General features: G+C 43.6%; 1 protein-coding gene and 1 long non-coding RNA gene across 5 annotated transcripts in view; one reads left to right on the plus strand and one right to left on the minus strand.

Moving 5' to 3' along the window:
- Positions 1–3,713: 3,713 nt before the first annotated feature.
- Positions 3,714–7,796, minus strand: LOC116486903. Of its 2 annotated transcripts, XR_004253018.1 has the most exons (5): positions 6,700–7,796; positions 6,414–6,477; positions 5,912–5,984; positions 3,986–4,149; positions 3,714–3,887 (listed from the first exon to the last, which is right to left on the minus strand). It is a non-coding gene; the product is annotated as an uncharacterized LOC116486903 (long non-coding RNA). The 2 variants fall into 2 exon arrangements; XR_004253019.1 differs by lacking the exons at positions 3,714–3,887; positions 3,986–4,149 and adding an exon at positions 4,606–5,061.
- Positions 7,797–8,639: 843 nt separating this feature from the next.
- The window catches only part of SEPTIN7 (septin 7), a 75,917-nt gene continuing 60,370 nt past the window's right edge, over positions 8,640–24,186 (plus strand). For 2 of the 3 annotated variants that reach the window (XM_032183395.1, XM_032183397.1), the window contains exons 1-2: positions 8,640–8,725; positions 23,690–23,694. In XM_032183395.1, the coding sequence (XP_032039286.1) occupies positions 8,722–8,725; positions 23,690–23,694 (9 nt within the window). In that variant the 5' untranslated portion in view covers positions 8,640–8,721. Of the gene's footprint in view, positions 8,726–11,594; positions 11,597–23,689; positions 23,695–24,186 lie in introns of all 3 variants that reach the window. The other variant, XM_032183396.1, reaches the window with a different exon arrangement.

A 24,186-nucleotide genomic window follows, 5' to 3' on the forward strand; every position in this document is an offset into this window, starting at 1 on the left:
TGCTTTTCCAGGAAAGAATATTAATGGTGTGGAAGTATAGTCACACTAAACACCTTCTGCTGTTACCAAACATATCAACTTCCATTTGGTATTTAGTTATGCCTTAAACCCTTTATTTACTCTCTAGTCATGATTCATATAGCTATATATTGCTGCCAAGTGAATTCCATTACCATGGGGATATTTGCAGACATTTTAAATAGTTGAGATAAATAAAATAAACTAGAAAACCACCAAGAAATAAACTGATAGAAAATGGGAGATCGCTAGCTTGCAAACTTGAATTAAATACGCTGAATTTGGGGGCCAGCTAGTCAACACATCAGTAACTGCCTAAGTTCCATAATAATATACTGCAGGTAGAACAATACTGCACTTCTTTTTGCAAGAAAAGTAGTCAAAATACTTTAAAGAAAGGGACACGTAAAGAAACGTAACCTAGGGAAAGATTTGCTTCTTATACAGCTGAACACTCTTTCAGTAACATTCAGCTCTGCAGATTGATATTTCAAGCAAATAAAAAGCACACTGCCATGAGTCTGTAAGGAAATGTCACATCCAATAGCCTATTTCTATTACAGTGTCTTTGGTGGAGGTAAGCAATACCTGAAAATGGGCATGGGCATCATAAGCATTAGTATACACATAAACCATAAAAACTTGCTACAAGGTATTCCAGGTATATATTAAAAAAAAAAAAAAAAAGTGGTTTTGTTTAGCATATTGTGTAGCAGATTTGTTACCATGCACTCTGAAGAGCACAAGATCAAAAAGGGCTATCAGTTTATAACCAAATAGTGCGTGCTTCATATATGCCACAGTTTTTACAGGTCATTGGGCATTGCATTAGACAGTTTCAGGAAAAAAAAAATAGTAGAAGAAGAAATGTTGGCACAGAGTTTAGAAACATTCTGGATAGCTACAGTCCATGCTGCCAGTTAGTCCAAAAAGGCATTTAATGACCCTGTGATCCAGAAGTGGAAGAAAACATCTGCTTCTTAAAACATGTCTATGATGTTATGCAAATAACCCCAACCCCAATTTTTCTACACCAACACAGATTATGTATTTTGCTTGAAAATATATACACTGTAGGAACCAAGTCTGAAGTCTGGCTCTGGGAAAAGCACATAATTACTTCAAAAATTGTCCAACACTCTAACTTTGTTATTACAACAGTACAAGAACTTTTCTTATCTGGAAGATAAAGGATATGTCCCAGGTTATGCTAATGGATCTACTTTGAAACAAGCTCTTGAAATATTCTTGGCTTATACAGTGGATTCATCATCAAAAAGACCATTATCTTCCATTATGAATCCCAAACGTCCATATAACTGATTCTTTTAGAACTATTTTCTATTTCTAGTACTGCTCAGTCATCAGAGCAAAATCACTAAGTACTAGTCTCCTTCTGTAAAAGAGCAGTTCAGCACAAAGCAATTCAGAATATAAATAAGAAAAAGCAATCTGAATTAAGTTTCATCATTTTCCTTGATCTACATTTCAGTTTTTAATTTTTCCCTATTGTGTGCTCAAAATTTAATTAACTAGATTGAACTATAATGTTTTGAATTTCTATATTTTACAGACATATTTCAGCTGTTTTCTGTTTTCATCAAAAACAGATTTGAGAAATGTTCTCTGATAACAGATTTGACAATGGGAGATGGTATAACCATTAAAACGAATTGCAAAATTTCTGCTGTCACTAGTCACTGAAGGCTTCAGTCAGTCCCATGTGTAAACAGATACCAATCTTTACAGATAGCCTCAAAAAAAAACAACCAAACAAACAAACAAAAAAAAAACACTCTTTTTTTACTTATTGATAAGTGACATCATCACCTTTTGTTGCAAGGGACAGATTAGCTGTATTAGATTAACTGGAGCACCATGCATAGGCATGTTCAGCTTAATGGCTGAATTCTAGATAAACTACCAGCGAAGCCCAAAAGACAGGTACAAATAAGCCATCCTCTGAGTAAAGCGGGAGACAAAGCCAAGTAGTGAACTGTAAATGTTGCATTCATTGACTGTAACCAAAGGATCCAACACCTGTTTTTAGGATGGAACCAAAAAGTACCAAAGTCTTTTTTTTTTTGATACCAAAGTATCAAAAGCACCTTGAATATCTGCAGTTGAACAGTACAACTGAATATCTGAAAACGTCTTTCAGGAAGTGCAGGGTGGATGTTTGGGTATCAAGGCACCACTTCTTTCATTCATACAGAGCAGTTGGTCAGAAAAACAGGAAGGATGGTCTGACCGCACGGGGCGAACTACATGTGCACGTAAAGTAGATCAGAGAAGTGCAGAGGTTCAAGTCCTCCTCTCTGGAGGCAGGCTCCTGATGGTCCTGATAAGCAATTCCTTCTGCTTATTCCTTCCACGGAAGTACCAGGTGCAGTCCCACATGGCAGATCTGGGAGCCAAGTCATGTGCAGGTCAGGAGAGCGAGCGCAGCCATGGAGCCTGAACCTGCCTGCACGGAGGGCGCGGGGTGTCCCTGAGCTCTGGGGCGCAGGGGCCAGGCCAGTCCTGGTCAAGGCTCCAGCCTGCAGGTGTGAAGGAAGAGGCCCATCGCCTTAGCAGTGGGGCCAGAGAGGAGCCCAGTAGCCAGAGCTGCATGTTTCCCAGTAAATGAAAAGGGACAAAGTGATTAAAATGCCAGAAAATGGTACAATCGGTAACACTTTCACAGAATCACAGAATTTCTAGGTTGGAAGAGACCTCAAGATCATCAAGTCCAACCTCTGACCTAACACTAAGAGTCCCCACTAAACCATATCCCTAAGCTCTACATCTAAACGTCTTTTAAAGACTTCCAGGGATGGTGACTCCACCGCTTCCCTGGGCAGCCTGTTCCAATGTCTAACAACCCTTTCGGTGAAGAAGTTCTTCCTAAGATCCAACCTAAAACTCCCCTGGCGCAACTTAAGCCCATTCCCCTTCGTCCTGTCACCAGGCACGTGGGAGAATAGACCAACCCCCACCTCACTACAGCCTCCTTAAGGTACCTGTAGAGAGGGATAAGGTCGCCCCTGAGCCTCCTCTTCTCCAGGCTGAACAAGCCCAGCTCCCTCAGCCGCTCCTCGTAGGACTTGTTCTCCAGGCCCCTCACCAAATTCGTCGCCCTTCTCTGGACTCACTCAAGCACCTCAATGTCCTTCTTGTAGCGAGGGGCCCAAACTTTGCTGCAACTTTGCAACGTTTGCACCTAAGGCCTTGCTTTGGCATACTACTTAATACCTCAGGTCCAATTTCAAGTACTGGGCATACCATTGCTCTGCTGTTTGCAAGGACAAAGCCTGATTCAATACTCCTAGTGTGATGTCCTTTAGTCAAAAGCGTACAACTGGGAAATGCAAAGCACAGCAGCTGCACTATGTACACAGCACTACTTTCTTATCAGCACCCGTCATTTACTTTTGTAGAATCAACGTTCAGATGTAAGTATGGAGAATAAAATAAAGAGCTGACTACTGTATACAGGAAATTAATTTCTTTTTCTTCTATACTGTTTTACTTCCAGAATGTCAGGGGAAAAAATAAATCTGTCAAGTATTTGCACAGGACATCCATTCTAAGCTAAAAAATACATTTTTCTTTTGGAGAGCAGAACTTCTTCCCTTCAACAAGAAAAATATAATGCAGTGCCACATTGCATTAAGCGTCTAAGTACTTTTTCCCTAATCTAATATGCAAAGGATGATGGCAGTACCTTCTACCACAGTAGGAAGCATTTGCTAATGCAAACAGGCAGCCGGGGCTGTCCCAAGGTGTCGGTGTGTGCAGACCCTCTGCGCCCTCAGGACTCTGCTCAGGCACAACGGTTCACTGGGGTGTTCGCTTGGCTGCAGCACTGGGCATTAATGATTACACACCTGGGTATGCAGAAAGTCTCTTAAGGATTTACCGAGACCTGCCCAGCCCAAGTGGGGCTTACTTATTAACAAATAAACAAACAGAGAGGTGGAATTACCAGCCACGTGCTGCACGCTTTGCTTCTGGTCCTCCCAGCAGTCGGTCCTGCCTGCCAGTGGAGGGGGGGAAAGGGGAGAGGGGCATTTGCTTCGGGCTCCGACTCTCCGGAGTAGCAAATCTATCTCATGATCTGCCCGTTCACTGACTCGCCTTCTGCGAGCGCTGTGGAAACAACATTGTAGACGGTGCATTTTTCAAATAGTTTCACATTACTGGAAATCTTCTGTATTTCCCAAGCCACGCGTCTTTCTCAAGGATCACAATGGTGTAGAGCACTGGACAAACTTCCACAAAGGTTGGCTCTCACCTCACTTAATGAAGCAATCCTAATTGGTATGAATACATGACTAAGGGCTAAGCTCCCTTTGTGCTTCTACTGATCTATATTCTCCGCTACACAACCATGACTGCACAAAGCAACCATTTTCTACCTTCAACAATCAGTGCATGTGTGTGCCTCTCACAAGGATCACATCACTGGGTCATAATCTATCAAAGCCTCTTTCTTCAGATAATTGAAGTAATGGATGTATACCAGGATGATACAGTAAACACACTACAAAACAACAGATGCTGTATTTTTCCCATAGCAATTGTTTAATAGAAGCCTGTATGTGGAACTTTGACAGCATTGTATAAGCATTTGCTGATGAACGTAGCTCTTTCTTAGTGCTGCAGAGCATTTTTTAACCAGCAAACGGTGGGACTTAAGGAGGGGGCCCAGAGAGGCACACTTGACGTTGTTTCATTCGCATGTTCCTAGGATCATGTTATAGGTAGCAGCCAAAGACGACAGCTATGGTGGCAGCACTGGGAATAGTTGGGATAGCAGGTTATTGTGCAGCTTGGGAGTTAGCAAGGGGTTTCTGTTTGGTGAGAGCCCTTCTCTGAACACAGAGCAACTGAGGGCCTGGTTCTGGAAGCCTTTACTCACACCAGTGGTCCTACAGTTTGCACGTCTCAAAATAGGAAAGGGCTGATAGATGAGACATCAGGGCCCAATCAGATGTGACACCAGATGCCTCAAACTATTGTTGCTCTTTGTATTGCCATTGTATTGGTCTGTTTCTTGTGCTAGGGAACAAAGCAGAATGAGAGTATTTACACAGCAATCATCCAATGTAAAGGCAACAGATGTCTAGGAGGGAACAGAGTGTAAAGACAGAAGACACTACTGGTCAGCATGACAAGCAGTGGTCAAAGAGCAGTCGAGATCTTGATAGGCATCACCATGAAGCTGAGATTTAAGGATGGGTTTGAGGGAGGATACTGTGCTTATTATTTACCGTTGAGCATCCTCAGCCTCGTGTCTTGAAAGAGATAGATTGTTTTTGGGAATGGGAGTTTGGGACTTCCACCCATGTGGTATAACCGTACTGGTTGTTTTGGCAAATGAAAGCTTGGTGTGCAAAGTCCTGCTCGAGTTGCACAGCTCAGAAGGGTGCTGCAAGCATTGTGCCAACTGAGCAAGCATGATTCAGTCTGGAAACACACTGTTTGTACCCTACAAACACAGGAGGCACTGCAGTTGCCATCCAGGAGCAAGGCAGCAGGGCACATGTGCCGTAATTCTAACACATCCCATGCTGAAGCTGGTTCACCTAGTGAGTCACATCTGCTTGCATTAAAAAACAAAACAAAACAAAACAAAACAAAACAAAATAGTCTTCATATGTCTCATTGGCAAGAAGACATGAAAACTGGCTAGGCTGGCTGGGAACCAACCTGGCAGCAACCCTAGTCAGTACATTTTGTAAATAAGGTGAGTGGGTTTTGTTTCTATATCTGAGGACAAGAAGGACACAAACTGGTTCTGCATTATGGCAGGTAGCACTCTGTATTTAACCTTGCAAAGTGTTTTACTAATTTCACCAAAAAAAAAAAAAAGTAATAAAATTGCATCTTCTTTCAAAAATCAACTTACGTAGAATCTGAAGAGTCTTGAAATTTACTTGCTGAGTTCATTTCTTCAAAGTTTGGTGATGATTTAGGGAAGCCTGTTATTTTTGAAGGCAGAACAGCAGATCACCGCAGGAATGTAAAAGGTTGAATTTGTTATATCTTACACTGAACACAATATTCTTTCAAACTCAGGGACCCATTTGCATTTGTTTCATTTCTTCTCAAAATGCACACAATTTTGCAGAATCTTCCTAACCCCATAAATTACCGTATGAAAAGAGACCTCCCCCCCCCCAGCTATTCACAACACAGAAAAATGGGACATTAACCTCACATAAAACCCACAGGCTTGCATCTTGCTTCCTTATTAAGTCTGTGCCAGTTTTGCAGTAGATTTCACAGGTGCAAGCTCACTGTTGTTTTTTTGTTTGTTTGTTTTTTCCCAACGATCAATCCATGAAGTACAAGAAAATTACTTTAAAAGTACCATTCACTTTTTAAAGAGATCCCCAACAGTTACATACCTCAGCCATTTTCTCAGCATATCTGAAGACCAAAATACATTTTCTGAGGAATTTGAAGCCTGTGCTACAAGAAGAAAACAAGTATTACTCACATTGTTTGTTTTCCCGCAATGTATTTTTATGGGAGAGCTGTGGGGACCATATTCTGTATTCAGTGAACAACTTCTGTGATGTAAAAATGTCTCTTTTTGGTATTCAGATAACCATGAAAGCAATGCAGCTGTATCTCATTGCCATGGACATTACCACCTAAACCAACCAGAATGCAAAAAAGGTTATTTCTTACCTCATCCATTGTGAAAGACACAGATTTATGAGATAACATTTGGCAGTCCTGTGACCAATGATAATAAAAATCTCTTTCCCTTGGGCATCCAAGAACCACAGTATATTGTAACACTTCCAGTTTTTAAACAGTGCTGAACCACATTGCGCAGGGTTGCGTATCTTTCTGAAAAAAATGATGCATTTCTCACTGTTGCTGTGAAAAGTACTTGCTTATCAAATACACCAGAAAAAGTCAAGTAAGATATTAGAAAGAATTTCTGGAAGCCAAAAATGAACCAAGGACCATCTTAGCGTCTTCATTGCTGCTCTTTTCTGCCTTGCTACAAGCCTACCTACAAAAATACTGTATTACTGCCATCTTCACTTTTGCCAACTGAAATGGAAGTTGCTGCTTTCATCCTTCTAGTAGCAGATCATGCTCTTAAAACGTACCTTTAATAACAGCAGAAAGGAGTTAAGCCATAGATAAAACAAATTTGAGTATTTTTCTCATTTTGGTGAGTACCTTTTTTTTTTTTTTTTTGTACTAGAGAAACATACTGTGTCTCGTGAAAAAGGCAAGGCACAGACCATGCTCAGAAATCCCTAACACAAAAGAAAGCATGTTATGTTTCAAATCACACATCATAAATATAGGTATCCACTATTGAAGTTTGAGCATGAAACATACAAAGAGTTTAAATGGCTCCAAAGAGATGTCCCGAGTATATAAAGGAAACACAACATTGAGATACGTAGTTGAAAAGGAAAGGCAAAAGTAGTGTGTTTGTTTGTTTGTTTGATTTTTCCTCTTTTAGTGTGCATCCTTTTCCAGGATCACTTATCCACCATGACCGAGTTTGCTCTGACTGGTAAGGGTGCTCCTGAGGTATCAGCACCACCCCAGACCAGCCCAAACGCTGTCTTGGCAGTGTGATTTTCAGCGCATTCATCTCCTGGCAGGATTTTATCTGGCCAACAGCTGCCTTCAAACAGTATTTTTTTTTTAACGCGTTTTCATTCGCTGCTGGGACGTGCGCGCCAAGTCATCCCCCGCCGATGGCCAGAAAGGCGAGACTTTAGCGGCGAGGATGAATGCCTTGGCAGCCCCTTCCCTCCTCCGTCCCGGCGGCAGGGCTCACACCTGCCTCAGAAAATCCCCCGGGGAAGTGGAACCCCCCGGGCCGAAGGCTGCCCGCTGCCCCCCGGCGCTGAGGGGCGGCAAGTCGGGCCCGGAGCCGCCACCGCTTCCCGCCGAGCTGTGAGGGGAGATGGGTGGCGGCTCTGTGAACGCGGCGGAGATCGTCAGTAGGGTCCCGAGCACTCCTTTGTGAGGGGAAAGAGCCCGGCGCCATCCCCAGCCGGGTTCCCCTCAGCGGGGACTCGGCGTGAGGGAGCGGCCCCGGATCCTCCCACGCCAACTGCGTGAGCGGGCGTGCGAAGGAAGCGCGAGGCGACGCAGCGCTCGCTGGGATGCGCGAGCGGCGCGCGGCATAACGGCGTTCCGAGAATAGCCCTAGTGAAAAGGGGGAGGAGGGGATGGGATGAAGGGACCGTAACCGCCTCGCTCTGCCCCTCCGAGCCGGCGGCCATCTTTAGTCCGGGCAAGCCCCGCGAGCGCTGGCGTTGCGGCGTGCACCCGCTTCCAAAATGGCCGCCGGGCGGCCCCTTTTCCCCTGACACGGGGGGCGGGCGGACACACGGCGGCCGGGCCCGGCGGCGCGGGAGGCGGGCGGAGAGACGTGGGGAAGGCGGCCAGCCCCGCACCGAGCCGCTGCGCGCCCGGGGAGGCGGGCGTGTGAGGCGAGGGAGGGACGCTAATTGCGTCCGGGGCGCGCGTAGGCGCCGTGCGGAAGCGCTGCGGCCCCTCTGCGGCGTCGGCGTAGAGGGCGTTGGAGAATCGGCGGGCGGCGCGCGGGGAGGAGGAGGAGGAGGAGGGCCGGGGAGGTGGGGGCAGCTCGGTCCGCGCCGCCGCGGCGGAGGAGGGAGGGAGGGCAGCGAGCAGCCGGAGCCCAGCGTCAGCAGCGACACTGTCGGCGCCATGGGTGAGTCTCCAGCCCGAGGCCGTGACGGCGTGTGGGAGCGCCGGGGGCTCCATGATGGAGGCGGGCGGGCGGGGGGCTGCCTTCCTCACTCCTTCCGGCGGCCGGGAGCGGGTCCGAGGGGTCCCCTCCGGGTCCCATCCGTGTCCCCCGGTGTCCCTCGGTGTTCCCCGGGCCGCTGCGAGCTGCCCCCGGCCCCCCCCGCCCCGCGCTCACTTCCTGCATCGTGCGCGAGGGCGGCGGGGAAGCGAAAATGCCAGAGGCATCGCTGCGCCTTCGGCCCTTTTTCTCCCTTTATTTTATTTTTTTTTTCCCCCTCCCTTTCTCTTTTCTCTCTCCCCCCCCCCCCCCCCCCCCTCAATCTCCCTCCTCCCCTTTTCTCGTTTTGCGCCCAAATTTGGGAGGGAGGAATTCGCGGCAGGAATTAAAGCAGGCTGGAAATATGCGGGGAGAGGAGCGGGTGGGACTGCGAGGAGGAGGAGGAGGAGGAAGGGGCCGCCCGGGGATGGATGTCTGCTGGCAGCCCGGGGTCACCCAGCAGGTTGCAGCCTGCTTTCCCTCCACAAAACCGCTTCTTATTCTTACAGATCCCTACATTAAATTAATTATTATTATTTTTTTTATTCCCCTCGGCTCTCGGCCGCTCCTCACCTGCAGCGCCTGGCCTGGGCTGCGACTAAAAGCAGAGGGGGGATCGCAAGTGCACCCCCGTACCCCCAAAACCTGGGAGCAGTGCTCTGCAGGCAGCTCGGATGGTAGCCACTCGCTTGCCAGATGGGTCCTGCAGGGCGAAAGGCAGTGCTGCTTAATGTTTTGGGGCCAAGGGAAAGGCAGGGCTCCTGCAGGAATAATTGTAGCTGGCAACTTTAGGAAAAACAGTGAAACTTATTTTACCGTGACGTTGTCAACTTCAGACGGAACCGGTTATGTACAGATGTAATTCTGTAGCATAACAGCCTTCAAGAATCTTCTGCGTGCAGTTGTATGCCACCTCCTGCTGACAAAACATCAGCGAACGCAAGGCTGTCAGAAGTATCCATGTTCTTTCATGTCCATTACGATCTCCCTCTGCTTCGCGCTGGCTTTAGATTACATGCCAAGAAAGAAATTCTTCCATGCGTAGGGACATCCGTGATCTATATTAATGTTGAGCCAAAAAAAAAAAAAACAAACATCCATGTGAGTGTATGGGCAGTTCCCTTGGAAGTTAGATGGGCCACTGCTTTATATCTTCACCAGAAGACAGATTGTACCTTCTTATGCAAGACATTTTCGTAGCAGTAGCTTTCTGGTATTCGATGCTAACTTCATTTCTGACCAGACACCAAAATAATAGTACTGTATTTCTGCTTTGTAATTGTCTGTGTGTAGTTTAAAGTCCTTGCCTGCTGAAATATTAGGAAATTGGATAAAATGTAGTTTAGTGTAGCATTAGGTATCTTTATTAGGTAGTGTAGCATTTAGGTATCTGATGCCAGTGTACTTTATAATGTTTATGTCTTGTTCACTTCTGTGAGATTACTGGCATCTCTGGCTGATGACTTGTACATATAAGAGCATTGTTTCCTGCTGGTTTCAGATAGCTGCTTTTTTTTAATTGTCTTTTAGCTAACATGTAAATAGCAGAGACCAATAAATAGAAATTTTACTTAGGAGAGCAAGTGTCAAAAAGATTTTACTTTAAAGGTCAGCAACTGCCTTGTCCACACAGAAACTGGAATCAAAATGCAAGAACATCACCTGTTCTCTGTCCACTGCTGTGGGGGAAAGGGTTGCTCCTTAGTCATTCTGAAATTGAAGCAAACATACCCAGAACCGTGTGTATCGGTCTGTGCTCTGATAATAACTCGCGGTATTTCCTTCAGTTTACCCACAAGGACAAGTGACGTGCCACAGTTAAAGTGGTACTTCGAATGTGAACTTAATGTGATGAAGAAATGTGTCTGTATATATGCACAGAAACTTCATCGTTTGTCTTAAGCAGAGATAAAGGATGAGACTTGTGCTTTTTGTAAGCAAAAATACAGTAAGTTCTGTTTTTTTTTGGTTGGATTTTTTTTTCCCATTAGAAGTGCGTGTAAGCATGTATGGTAGTGTGGTTTTTGGGTGTTTTCCCCTCTGACTGACTGCTGATATAGTGGTGCTTTCATTACTCTTAAATTTCTTAATTTTCAGTAACTTCCCCAGTGCTTTATTTTTCTTGTTTTTAATACCACCTTGAAATACACATTAATACAACAAATTACAAATGCATTACAAGGGCTACAGATCCCAACCTTGTTCTAAATACAGTTGGTGGAGGAAACTTTACCTTGGGGAGAGTGTAGGAGAGAGGTTTCTTCTCAGAACTGTATCGCGACGTTCATTTTTAGCATTAATTTATTGCCAGACTTCACTTAACCTGTCTAGACCAGAGATGTGTATGTATGAGCGACGTTCTGTTTTCTCTAAGTTCATTCTCTCACTCCCGAAATAAGCCAGTTAATTGCAAATGTGTTCTCTATAATTAGAATGGCATTTAGTCACCATTTAAGTAGTTTAGTTAAGTCTCATATAAATTAGTAATTCAAATTTTGGGTAGTGTTAATCTCTAGGCGGACACAAACTGTCCTTAACAAGGCTTTGCCAGACTTGAACTGATGTTTATGAGATGTATTACAGAGGTGGGGATGGTGACACAGGTGAAGTAAGGAGATTTCTCAACTGCAAGGGCTAGAAACTCTGCTTGCAGAAACCAGTGACTTCCTGCTCACCTTGTCAGAGGGAGTTTCAGTTCGTGTATGTCAGTGGTGAGTCAAATTGGACTTTTTTTCCTGCCGCTGCCCCTTGTTTAATCACAGCATCACGATGGTTCCATAACGTCATTATGTAGCTGTTCGCAGTTTGTTCTGGTTTTTCCTTTTCAGTAAGGAATCAAAGCGCTCTTCACTTATGTAATGTGTAGTTTTGCTTTCTGCTTTGGTTTACTGCAGCTGCCCTGCAAAACCAGGCAATTGCTGCATTGCATGAGCATGGCTGTGAGGCTACAGAGCCTCATAAAGTTCTGATGCTTCGTGCTAAGTTAAAAATGGGAAAATAACCTGCAGGCTCACAAGCAGGTAGAAGACAGCGTGTATCCGCTGTCCTTTGGTTGGAATTTGAGCGAGAGGTACACAAGGCACATGGCTGACCAAACCTTGTTCTGATGTGCATCCCGGACTTCCTTTCTGCAAAAGCCGCTTCATCCGACTTCTGCTTTTTGTGCTCTTCCACCTTCGTAAGCGTGCCCTGCAGAAGCTGTCTGCGAGTCGCGTGCAGAGCTCCCTGTCCAGGCCGGTGGTGCTGCTGCACAGGTTGGTGCGTAGCTTCCTTGGCCTTCCCACAGCCACTTCAGGCAAAGTTGTTCTTCAGTGGCTCTAACTCTGTACCTTATTTACAAACTGCTCTTTATAGGGCTGTTTTTTTCTTGCCAGATTTCCATCATTTAAAAGGGTGATGGTTCAGAATGCATTTGCAAATAATTGTGGAAACAATATTGCAGAACAATAACACTACCGGTGTTGCGTAAGTTCACTAGCTTCTGAATGTAACTGAACTACAACTGAGTGATTTCTTAGCGTAGAAGACTTGAAAAGCAATTTTTAGTCGACATTGACAATCGCTTCTCACGATGAAGGTTTTTAATTGATTTTTGCCCATTTTGCACTTAAATGTTTTGTGTGTGTGTTTGTTTATCTGAGTAGCAAAGCAGTTAGGACTTAAAAGCAGGGGGAGGAATGATTAAAACATCAGGGAGATTTCTCTTTCCGTTGACCCCTGTAGCTTTAGGAGGATCCAGATTAGGATATGGCGTATTGTTCTAGTGTCAGCGTTTTTATAAGAGAGCCTTCTAAGGGAAGCTTGCATCATAATCACAAAAGATGAGAGATCTGAAGAAAGAAAGAATGAATCTGACTTGAGACTCTTTCATTCGACCACAAAGAGACCAAGGGGTGACAGTGGCCTAGAAGCATGTTCTGGAGGGAAAGAAAATCACATGGTAAACATTTTCCATTGTTTTGTGGTGAAGCGTGCTAAGAGCAAGGGCCTGAACGAGAGGAAGGGAAGCGAGGTATGAGGCATTCTCTTCCACGTGCTAGGTGAGACCGGGATGTTGTGCTTTGAAGTAGCAGTTTACCAGATCTCAATCAAAATAGTTACCTTCTCTGTAGAAAACAGTCTATCATAGACTAATGATCAGGCCTTTCAGAAAGTCAGTCTGATGTTGAAGGCAAAATTTCTGGTGTGACACTTGCCTAGAGAAGTGTTGTAAGTTACTGTAGTTGACACTGAAGAAAAAATCAAGATAATGTGAACGCTGATACTGGTGCCAGTGGTTGTCCCTGTATTGTGGGGAGGCAGATTATTAGAAGAAGAGCACATGAAAAACTGATTTATTTTTTTTTTTATATCTCATGCATTAAAAGAATATTCATGTAGTGATTTAAGATGAACTTTAAATAAGATGAAACTTAACCTAGGGAGATGGTCAGGATTGCCAAGAGTACTTGAGGGAATGGTTAGCATAAAGCTTAACTCATGTCTTTTCTGATAGTGGCTGAGTGGAGTGTTTTAGGCTCTTACATGCAAAATAATTATTTTACAGTGTACAGAAAGTTTTAGCTGCCCAGCAATACTCATGAACAGCATCCTTTCCATGTGGTTCCCTTTCTTAAACACCTTTACCCCAGGATTTCATTGCTTACACTTGTGTAACTGGACTGCAGCTGAAAAAGACTTCCTTGCTTGTGTATTCACCTCTTCTATTTTGTGTTACCTCTGGTGTTCATGTGACTGGTATGACTAGATGAGCTTGCTGATGTAAATGAAAGCTAACCTTAGGGTAGGGTAGTTGTCAGCTGGATATTTGAGCTGATCTGGCTTGTTCTTTGGCTGTACAATTACCAGGGCGGATGGGAGGGAAGCCTAAGCTCACCCTGGTGGTATGGTTTCTGGGCAAATCTGTTGGCCAGTGGCTCGAAGGGAGGCAGTTAGCTGCTTTCCCTGCCCTTGCCGTGGTGCCTCTCTGGCCCTGCTCTTCATGGAGCTCAACTTGCAGGAATTGCTTTTTCCTCTCAGTTGAGCTCCCTGAACCTTGTCCTGTCGTGGGATCACAGAATTGTTGGCGCTAAAGAAAAGGCAAGTGTGCTATAGGCAGGAGATGGGACGTGGACCATTTTGGCTATAGATGGCTTGGTGCATCCCTAGTTCAGTGCCTGTTTTAGCCCAGTACTGCTGCGGAGAGACATGAGCTTGATTTTCTGTTCCCACCCCGACACCCTGTTTTTTTCCACTCCGTCCTAACGTAGGCTGAAGGCTGTGGTGGTGTGCCCAAGGCAGTGGAGATACGCGGCAGCTGATCTAGTTGTACAACTTGTTTACTGCCACTCTACCCGTGGTTAAGATAGGGAATGTGGAAAACCCCATCCCCTTGGAGCAAGGAGTGGCGGCAGCTCTGAAGGCAGCACTCTCCCCTCCGTGCCCAGCTGCTGACTGAGTTGAGGATCCATACGTGGATCCTCATAAGCCCTGACTGATGATGACTGCAGAAATCCTACAGTGCAGAGGGCCTTGTCCTAGCCAGATCCTACTGTGATGATGTTTTAACTGAGTTAAGATACTGCTTTTAGCTGACTTCTTGTCAAAAACAAAGTGGTCGTGTGAGGTATTAGCAGCTGCTGCTGGAGAAATGTGATTTTTCTGGAAGCTTTCTGACAGCAAACATTTTTCTCACTGTATAATCTTGCCAGTGCTCCCTGTAGCTTTTTAAAACAAGAATGCAAAACTCGGAGTTTATGACTCAAAATTTGAGTTCTGGATGCTGGCTCAAATGTAATTGAATGGTTTCAAGTTTGGGGCAGTGAAAATTCCCAAAGTGGTGCGAGTCCAAGAAACCCTTTTTTTTTTTTTTTTTTTTTTTTCATTTATTTCTATATATTTTTTTCGCTGCCTCTGAAAACAAACAAGACTTTGTAATTTTAGTTAGGTAAGGTATAGTAATAAACCAAGAGATTCGATATTAAATTAGTTTCCTGTTGAGAGGCGTGAAATTAAGGTCTGAGTAATCCCTTGATCATGGGCAAAGGGCGGCCAACCTATTTATTGCCTTCTATATGTATTTTTTTTTTTTTTTATGTTTTTAGTAGTTGATGGAGAACCTCAACTCTGCGAACTGCTGCAGTGCTGTTTGCTGGAGCTCACGGACATCTCCTGTTGTTCAGCTGTGCCAAGTATTGACCTTCTGTGCTCTTATTTGCAGTTGGGCATCTGCAGACTTCAGAGCAGTGGAGGGAACATGACTTTGCAAGGAAGAGATGGAAGCAATGGAAGACAAGACTTTAAAGAGACCAGGGCAAAAGTTAGAGGATATGGTTGTGCAATCCTTTTTCAGACCTTGTGAGGTTGAGGACTCTCACAGGAACTTGCAGGAGCTTTCTTTTTAGTCAGTTAAAAGAAAATTGTGTTAAAGTGTTAGAAATTCCAAACAGTACTTAAGGCTGGGTGCTTGAAGGGAAGAGAAGAAGATGGGGATGTTGAACACCCGTTCTATAAACAATTAGCAAGGAAAGCTTGGAATTTCAACACAGACTTGTTCCTTACAAGCCATTTTAAATTGATTTAGCAAGTTACTTTTTTTTCAGCTGATTGCTGTTTATTCCTTTATAGTTGTTTAACAAGGCATCTGCAGAAGGTATTCAAGATTTGCTGTGTTCTGGATCCTTAAGCAGTTGAAATTATCAGTGAATTCAAAATTATATCACGATTCAGTATTTCATGCATACCAGGTTATGGTACGTGAGTGCTAATGTGTTGGTAACAAAGGGAAGCTGACATCTTGTTCGTCTGAACAGATGCAAGAGTTGATTTTGGAGAAGACTTTGGAAGAGATTAAGATATAGCTTCTCCAAAGAAATGTTTAGAGATGGCCTCTAACCTGGTCGTGGAATGGATTTTGCTCAGCCCTTGCTTTGTGTCTCTGGCTTCCTGCCTAGCGGTATGCCTGCAAGTCATCCAGTGTCAGTATCCCCCTTTGGTAAAGGTGACTCGTTTTCCGTAAGGTTTATTCTTTTTCGCTGTAGGTAGTGAAAATGACCCTGTGTTTCTTGTTCTCTCCAGCTGTGTTCCCAGTTGTGAATCTTGGCTGTCAGGCACTCCGGTGTGGCAGCCAGGTAAGGAGAGGTGTGAACTCCCACTCTGAAACTTAGCATTGCTAATTGCAGCGGAGCTGCTCTGCTGCTCTGTATCTTGGACCGCGTAACGCATGCTCTTTGCAGCCAGCTTGGTGTCTAGTGCCAGGAATTAAAGTAGTTGGGAAGCCGGGAAACGAGCAGATTTGATGCTGCTGATCATCAGGATGGAGCTGTGGCTGTGGTCCTTGCAGTCAGTTGTGCACCTGAGGGAGCTGGACAGCTGGCGTCCTGAACACCGTTCCGAGGTTTGCCTTCCTATTTGAAAAATGTTTGCAGTAATCACTGAGGTAAAAATGAATTCCTTTAAGTGGAATAAATGAAATCCAAACTTAGGGTTTCTAACTGCCAGCTTATAATTACTTCTCATCTGTAAGATACCAATTATATATTGTAGTCATCTTAATATCATCCAGCTTTAATGTTATTATCAGTATGGACCATTCTTTCATATCAGGATGTTTCCCTGTGGGTTGCAATAGTGTGAGATCTTGATGGCAACCAGGCTTTACTTACTGTCTTCCCTACGTAGTAATTACAATGGAACAATTTTTCTGTGGTATCTTTCCAGCTTAAGAAATAGCTCAAAACAATGCAGGCAGCCAGCTGTGTTTCAAAACTTGGTAGCATCTGAGGTTAACACACTGACTGTTTCTATTAATTGGCATCATTCTTTGAAATAGCACCTGATTGTTATTTTTATCTCTTTGGTCTCATTAGAGTTCTTCCTATTATAAACGCAGCATTCCACAGGAAGTGTGGAAATAGTTAAAAAATAAAGTCTTCTAAATATTACTAATTTAAGAATATCCCAAGGCGCTTTTTTTGATTCTTGATGTGTCTTGCAGAAATACTAAAGCGTGAAAGTAAACATGATTTTAGAGTGCCCTGAAAATTCAGTTTGTAATTAAAAGCCTGACTTCTGTTAGCGATGAGATATCCTCATATGTTAATTTTTCCAAAGGAATTGCTTGTTGGAAACATAGGGATGAGCACTTTCGGAAGTGCCCAGTTCACACTGTTCTGGAGGGCTGTTTGTGCCAGCCCAAAAGGCAGTTAATAGTAAAAGGCAAGTGACAAGGACGTATCTCTTAGAAAGTTTTAGCTCGGCATGTCTGTCTTGGTGAAGCCTCCTGCAAGTCAGAACTTGAGGTATTTGGTACAGAAACTAGTGTAGGAAAATAAAAGAATATATAGGAAAGCAGATGGCTTCCATATGGGAACGGGTGGCATCCGCCATGCAGAAATACATGGCAAAAGCCCCTCAGCCTTGGTAGGTTAAGAGAGAAGTCCTGCTGTTACCAGAAACACCAGGGGAGACATGCTGCAACTTCTCGCAAGGTTCTCGGGGTGTGCACTGCACCTGGAGCATGGTGAAGGTACCAGAGTCTTTCTGCATGAGTAATTGAGCTCTTTGTGCCTTATCTGCATGCTCTGGGTACTCGAAATAGGTCTGCTGGTGTTGCTGCATTTCTAGCCTAATGGGCTATTTCTTGGGTTGCCAGCCTTAAGTCTCCTTGATGAGCCAAATGGGTTTACTTCTGTATTCATGGCACAGAGCAAAAGTAGGCACAGAGTGCAGGTCTGCCTTTATCTAAGCACCCCAGTTGAAATAGGGGCAATTGGATTGCAGGAATCTTCTCTTCCTGAAAAATTCACCCCGATGTTTGGGCGGCTGTAGCTAGCCCTGGCTGCTACTGCTACTTCGCCCAAAGGTTTGGGGTGGAGAGGGAGGAAATCAGCAGCACACTTTATAGAGTGAGACCTATAAACCATAATCTATCACTACTTGCTGAGTCTTTGTTTAACTGGCTGATCTGTATGCAAATTCTGAAGGAAAATACAATCTTACTTGGATTATGTGAACCTGAAGGAGCTGAAAGTATTTTCACCAGTACCTTGGATTAAAAGGAAATGGCTAAGGATCAAAACCAATACATGGCAGCACAGCACTTAAACGTGTTTCTTAATGGTGCTGGTAGGATGCTTTGTCGCCCTTTCTACTAGGTTTCCAGCAGTGAGTAAGACTTGAAATGGTCCCCAAGTTGAGGCACTTGCTAATGTTGTGGAGAATTTCTGGTTCCTGAAAGGTGGCTCTTCTCAAACCTGTACTTTAATGGATTTCACAGGAGGTGAAAGTAGAGTGTGTGTGGTAAAACTGCCAGAAAGTTCCCACCATTTTCTTAATTCTTTTCAAGTTTATTTACATGTCTTTGGGAAACTTACACAAACCAAGTAGACAAAGGACATGTGAAATATGAAGCCAAATACAGATTTTTTTTTTTCTCAGAGGTTTTATATAGCAGAATCATATAAAGATTTCTCTATTTTGAAATATTTTGAAACAAAGCTCCTTCATATTCTAGCTCTTTCCATGTTTCCTTTGCATCTTTCAGCTTCAAGCTTTGCCTTAGTGTTTGGATCAGCATAAACATTCAACGTTAGTAAAACTGAGGAGGCGGAGGAGTTAGGAAGAAAAGTTAGAAGTGATGGATAACACCATGTCACATTTGGTCGGAGCTCAGGCTTCTGCTGTTCTGACACTGGCACCCCTGGCTGCCTCGTGGCGACCCCTTTCTGTAGGCATCCCTGTCTTCTGTGCCTCTTCTTCACTCCTGCTTTATGGAGCAGAAGATAATCAGTCGCTTGCCATCAAATTTGATTTCAAATGGGTCGCTGCAGTTAGATGCAAGTTGCTACCTGGTGGTGTTCTGTGTGTCAGTTTCTACAACCAGACTTCAGGCCTTTTTCTTCTTTTAAAGAAAGGGTAAAGTGGGAAAATGAACAAAGAGAACAAGAAGCTTTTTAAACACACAAGATGCAATTTTACTCTTGTATTTAAAATGCAGAAGAAAGCTTCCTTTTCCTTCCATGAATTAGTTGCCTAGCTAATTCCAGTAGAGGATGACACAGAACTGTTGCTGCGTGTGGCTGGCCTGGGTGTCTTGTGGGGTCATCTTGGGCAGGACTTCCTTCAGCACGCTGCGCTTCTAGAGGCCTGCTTTTTGTAGGTTGACAACATTTTGGCTTGTTTGTTTTCCGTCCTATCCATCATTAGTTTTGTTGTTTCGGAATAGTTGGCTGGCTTCGTTTTCCTGCAGTTGTCTGCTTTCTCGCACTTGTTTGCTGGAAGAATGACAGCACTGTCTGTGGTCCCTGCAGCTACTGCAGCCTGCTCCGTTTGCTCAGGCGTGCCCTTGTATGCTGCACGCTGGCTATGAAGAGCAGCTATTTCATTTTTTATAATAGATGAACTAAGGTTTACTAGTGTGTTGGTTATATTCCTTTTGTTTTCCTTTGGAGTTTACCACTTTCCATGTGGGTGCGCTGCCCGTAGCCCAGCAGATACTGTACTGCCAGCTCTTTCTGATCTCTTGCAGTGCAGAATCCTTTTGCTCTTATAAATCTCGTGCGCTTCAGCACTATCTGCTAATAAACCGGATCTGAGTGTCTGGCACGGGGAGAGAGAGCGAGTCTGAAGCCAGCTGACTCTTTACTGATACTGACTCAGTGGCTACGCCCAGTGAGACTTAGAGGAACAATCTGCCTTGGAACTGCAGTCACTGCATCAGCAGTCGAAGTTACTGATTACTGACTTGATCAGTTTGCTCCTGAAGGCTGAACGAGATAGTGGTTTATTGGTAGTGGTTGCACAGTGAAAGAATTTTATCTTCTGGATCCTTTTTGACGAGTTTTAATTTTGTCTAACATAGGCAAGACCCCAGGCTTGCACTCACAAGCCAAGCTTTCCTTCTACAAAAGGTTTTTAGTAGCTTTCTGCTGTCTGCAGTTGATGTGTGCTAGAGGGAATAGAAGTGCCAGTTTCCCTTTCATCAGTGCTAGACTTGTGCTGTGCAGATTATGGCACATGTTATTGACTCTGCAGATGTTTATACTTTCAACAGTGAAAGGAAAAACATTTTTGTAGATGTTCAGCACAAGTTTAACTCTACAGCTGTAGCTGATGAGTTTCCTTTTTCAGATTGTTTTCTCCATACTTAAACTCAGTATTTGTTGTAAATGTGGATAGTGTATATCTTATTGTTTGTAAAAGCAAGATTAGGGTATTATCTATTGTAACAACAAGTGCTAGGGGTGTAGTAGCAGCATTACTGTACTAGATACTGCTACCTAAAGCTCCTATTCTAAGAACAAAAACTGTCACTTGCAAAACATGCAGTTGCTCTCTGCCTTTGGGACGAGGCAGGGCAAGATGGGTATGTGTATTAGCTGTATGCTTTATGCATTGTCTCCATATTGAAAATTGGAAAATATTCAGACTTTGTCAAGCTGTGGGAAGCTTTTAAGGCCCCGAAGATGTTGATAGGGTATCTCCTAGTCTGTCCAACCCAGTTCCTAGAAATCTAAACCTGCGGGACTTTAAACAACTAGCACTGTTGCAATGGGCAAAATTGTAATAATAATAATAATAATAAAAGTTATATCAGGTATACTTAAGGAAATAGTGCTTTATAGAGTAGTCTTTCTGTATAAAACTAGAAATTCACCTAAACTGACCCTATTTATAATGTGATGGTAAGGAACTGAATAGACATGTTGTGGCTAGAATATATGCAGAAATTAGTTAAAAGTTCTAAAAAGATGGTTTTAGCTTTATTGAAAGCAGTGTTAGAGCAGATGAAGATGCTGGACCTGCCAGAAGAAAAGAATTTTCTAAGTAAACTGCGTATAAGAGAAACTTGCCTCGTGCCTAGATACTGTACAGGAACAGACTGGCTGCGTAGCAAATGTGAATTTTAGAAAAAAATATTATGTTGGGAATGTATTCACTGTTCCAAATGCATGGAATAAGTTAAAAATGATTACCTTCTGTTTGCACTGGTAAGTGCCATTGCTATCGCATGTCTAATTTAGTAAGTAATTGTGCCCTTTCTAAGACTATTTTATGTTGCTTATAGTGTAGTCAAAGTTCAACAATTCATTCTTGGGTTTTCTGGGATGCTTCTGGAGACTTTTAAAAATGATGATAAATCCTAGAAGGAGAACAGGGGGAAAATGTATCACATTTCTTGCTTTTAGAATAACTTCGAGAAGCTCCAAAGCCCCGGTATAACAAAAGCTTTGGCTGGATCAGAGATTCCTCCAGTGTTGAACTGTTTTTTCTATTTTATCCTTTTTTCTCTCCAGCTGTCTTCATTCATATTTGCTGCTGGTTTGGCTGGGTCGTAAATCCTCCACATTTATCATAATATCCTGTAACAGACTGGCAGTGCGCAGCAGCTGCACTTACTCATGTAGGCTTTGAGCTGAGCTCTTGGCTTGCACAGAGGCAAAAAATGGCTTTAGCTCACCTTGGACTTGCAGTTCTCCTTGATAAGGGAATAAGGTGTGCTGTTTGGTCAGGCAGTGGGCATGATGGCAGTCATCTTTTGGCCCAGGTGGCATTACCTGCAGAATGACTTGGAGTTCTTCTGTTCCTGGACATGGTCAGCTCAGAATAAAGGAGAGATGTAAATTACAGTGACTGGGCGACAACACAGATGATAGACTTAATGGAAGGCAAGGTAATGAGGATTTCCTGATTGCCTCCTAGGAAAGTGCCGCCTTTCTTTCTTCTCATCATTTGCATAGTTACAGCAGCTTGCTGTTGGCTATTAGTCCGCCAGGTCAAATGATGGATCTAAAAGCACCAGCTCTGCTGCTTGTTTATGTGGGCTCTGGCATTTTGCTTGGGGCAAGCCTCTGTTAAAGTAACATTGAGCATACAAAGTGGATGCATCGTAAGTCAGCTAAGGCCAACGTTAAATTGCTTGTATGACTTGCTTTCATTTGTGCTAAGTGAGAGCAGAGATGATGAATGACAATGAGGGCTTACAGGAAGATATTACAAGACTTGATTAAAGTTGATAGATAAAACGCAGTGTAGGTGAATGTAAAGTGATCCATACACAGACAGCTTTTGTGCTGTGTGCTCAGAAGGGAGCTGTGACCATCTGCTACAGTCTGGGAAAAAGGTCTTGGGCCTGTGCTGTGGTTCCCTGGAAGCCTCAGCTCAGCACTCAGCAGTAGTCAGAAAACCAAACCGGGTGTTGGGAGAAAATAAGAAAGGAACAGAGAACAGGAGATCCCATGTGATGTGGCTGTGTAGATCTGTGACTTCTTGCCTCTTGGATACCATGCATAGTTCCCACCTGACCTCTCCAGAAGCTTGCAGATCTGGAAGTGTTGCAGAAGAGCACTGGAGGTGATCAGAGGCAGAAACAGCTGCTTCTCAGAGAAGCGTGCTCGGTTATTAAGGCTGTTTTCCAACACAGGTAGCACTGTGTGCTTGGCAAACTGGAATGTCACTGTTTTTTCACAGCACTGCCTTGTTTCAAAGTTTAAAGTGGTGATGTGCAACATGATAAATGTTAGTAACTTGGTGCTTGGTATCAAAACTTTTGGGTGTTTATACTGCTGCAGTGTCTGCAGTGTTGGTTGGTCTCCCAGCCTGTACAGCTAGCTCCATTTCTGCTGCATGTGCATCTGTCCTTCCAGAGCTGCAAGGAGTGTCCTGTGCTGCCTCTTGGTTTCAGCAGGCAGAGAGGGGCACTGGGACTGATGGGCAGGGCTTTGTTTTTTTGCCTCCTTGGAAGAGTGCAGCAGCAAAGAGCTAAATAGGCAGAGTTCTTGTGGCTCTGCACACTGGTACGCTGTGAGGGGGGCTGGGAAAGCAGAAGGCATACATCCCACTGGGTAGTAAAGGAGAAGGGAACCTCAATGCTGCTTCAGCTAGTATTCATGACAGTGTAAATTGTCTAGAAATAGGCTCTGAGCCTCTGGGAGTATGGAATTGATTAAAAATTGGGTGTTAGGGTTCAGTAGCATTACTGACTGCTGTCTTAGAACTTGGCAGTGAGATTTATTTATTTATTTCTTGTAACAGTATCTTGAAATGCTCCAGCACCAGAAGGTACTTGGTGGAAAAGCAAACAAACCAACCCCCAGAAATTTAAAGGGTCTTTGTGAATATGGTTTTATCGTTAAAGTATTAAAGTGTCGTGTTGGAGAGCTAGCTTGGGTCTTTTGTCATCTACAGGGTCAGATGATATTAAAAAGGCACTTAACTTGTGCACACTGATTTGTTCTTTATTTTCTGGCTGTTTAACCAAGACAGTTATGCCCAAACTTGCAGTAGTGCTTTAATGCTCAGTATGGGAAATGAAGTGAATTGGCACTGCTCACTGAATGTATAAAGTGATAAAGAAATACAAGAACCTGAGAGGTGTTCATGATGATGGTGGCTTTGATCTTTTTACCTTTTCCACTCTAAAATAAAAAGGATGTACAGTAGTGTGGTGAAATTAGATTATGTATTGTGGTGAGCACCTATGTAGAAAACAAATACCTGTGAATCTATTGCAGGTTCAGGTAGCATATGGTAAATGCTGAACATCTAGAATAGTAAGGACTACTGAGTGACCACCTGTATTGGCAAATGGTTTGCAGGCTGTGTAGCTCATTATCACGAAATGAAGCTGTCTGTATAAAACAGACTAAATCGTGGTTGCGTAAAACAGTGTATTCTAAGTATACTAGATCAAAAATATTTTGGGTAACTTTGTTGATCAAATGTAAGTAACTTTTCTTTCTTTTTCTTTCTCTCCTCACGCCACCCCTCTTAATCTCCCTGCATTGCTGCTGTGCCTGTGTGGGCTCCTTGCTGTGATGGTTCACATTCATCATTTTACTGGACTACTCTTGGATGTATTCTGTCCATGTCTTCAACACTGGAAATGATGGAAATGTGTTGTTTACAAAGTAGCTGTAAGTATTCCTTTGATAAAGACGTGTTACAGCTATTGTGCAAATGCAAGAAACATTAAGGCTTTAGTAGGTGAACTGAAACTGAGCTTAGGTAGCAGCTGGTTGAAAACTAAGAAGGAATAAAAGATAAGGAGAAGCTCTTGTAGGTATTGGAAACATTAGATCTCACCCTACACAGTTATCAATACAGTGGAAGCTAATACTTCAACAGAAAAGTAACTTCTTGTAAAAGCTGTTTGAGGAATTTAAGAACGTTGATTTCGTTTTTTTTTGTTGTTGTTCTGTTTAGAAACAGAAGGTTCCTGAACAACTAGGACCTTTTCAAAACCTGTACGTTGAAAGCACTGATTTTAATTGATATTGTTGTATGAGAAATCTGAGTCTGGCAACCAGCTTTGGTTTTTAGAAAGGCTCTCTTATTGGTAAAGTATAAATGCTGAAGTTAAACACAGCATTAACGCTAGGTATGACGTTTCTTCATATATCTTTCTG

Source organism: Aythya fuligula, chromosome 2 (assembly GCF_009819795.1).
Source record: "Aythya fuligula isolate bAytFul2 chromosome 2, bAytFul2.pri, whole genome shotgun sequence".
Lineage (NCBI taxonomy): Eukaryota > Metazoa > Chordata > Aves > Anseriformes > Anatidae > Aythya > Aythya fuligula.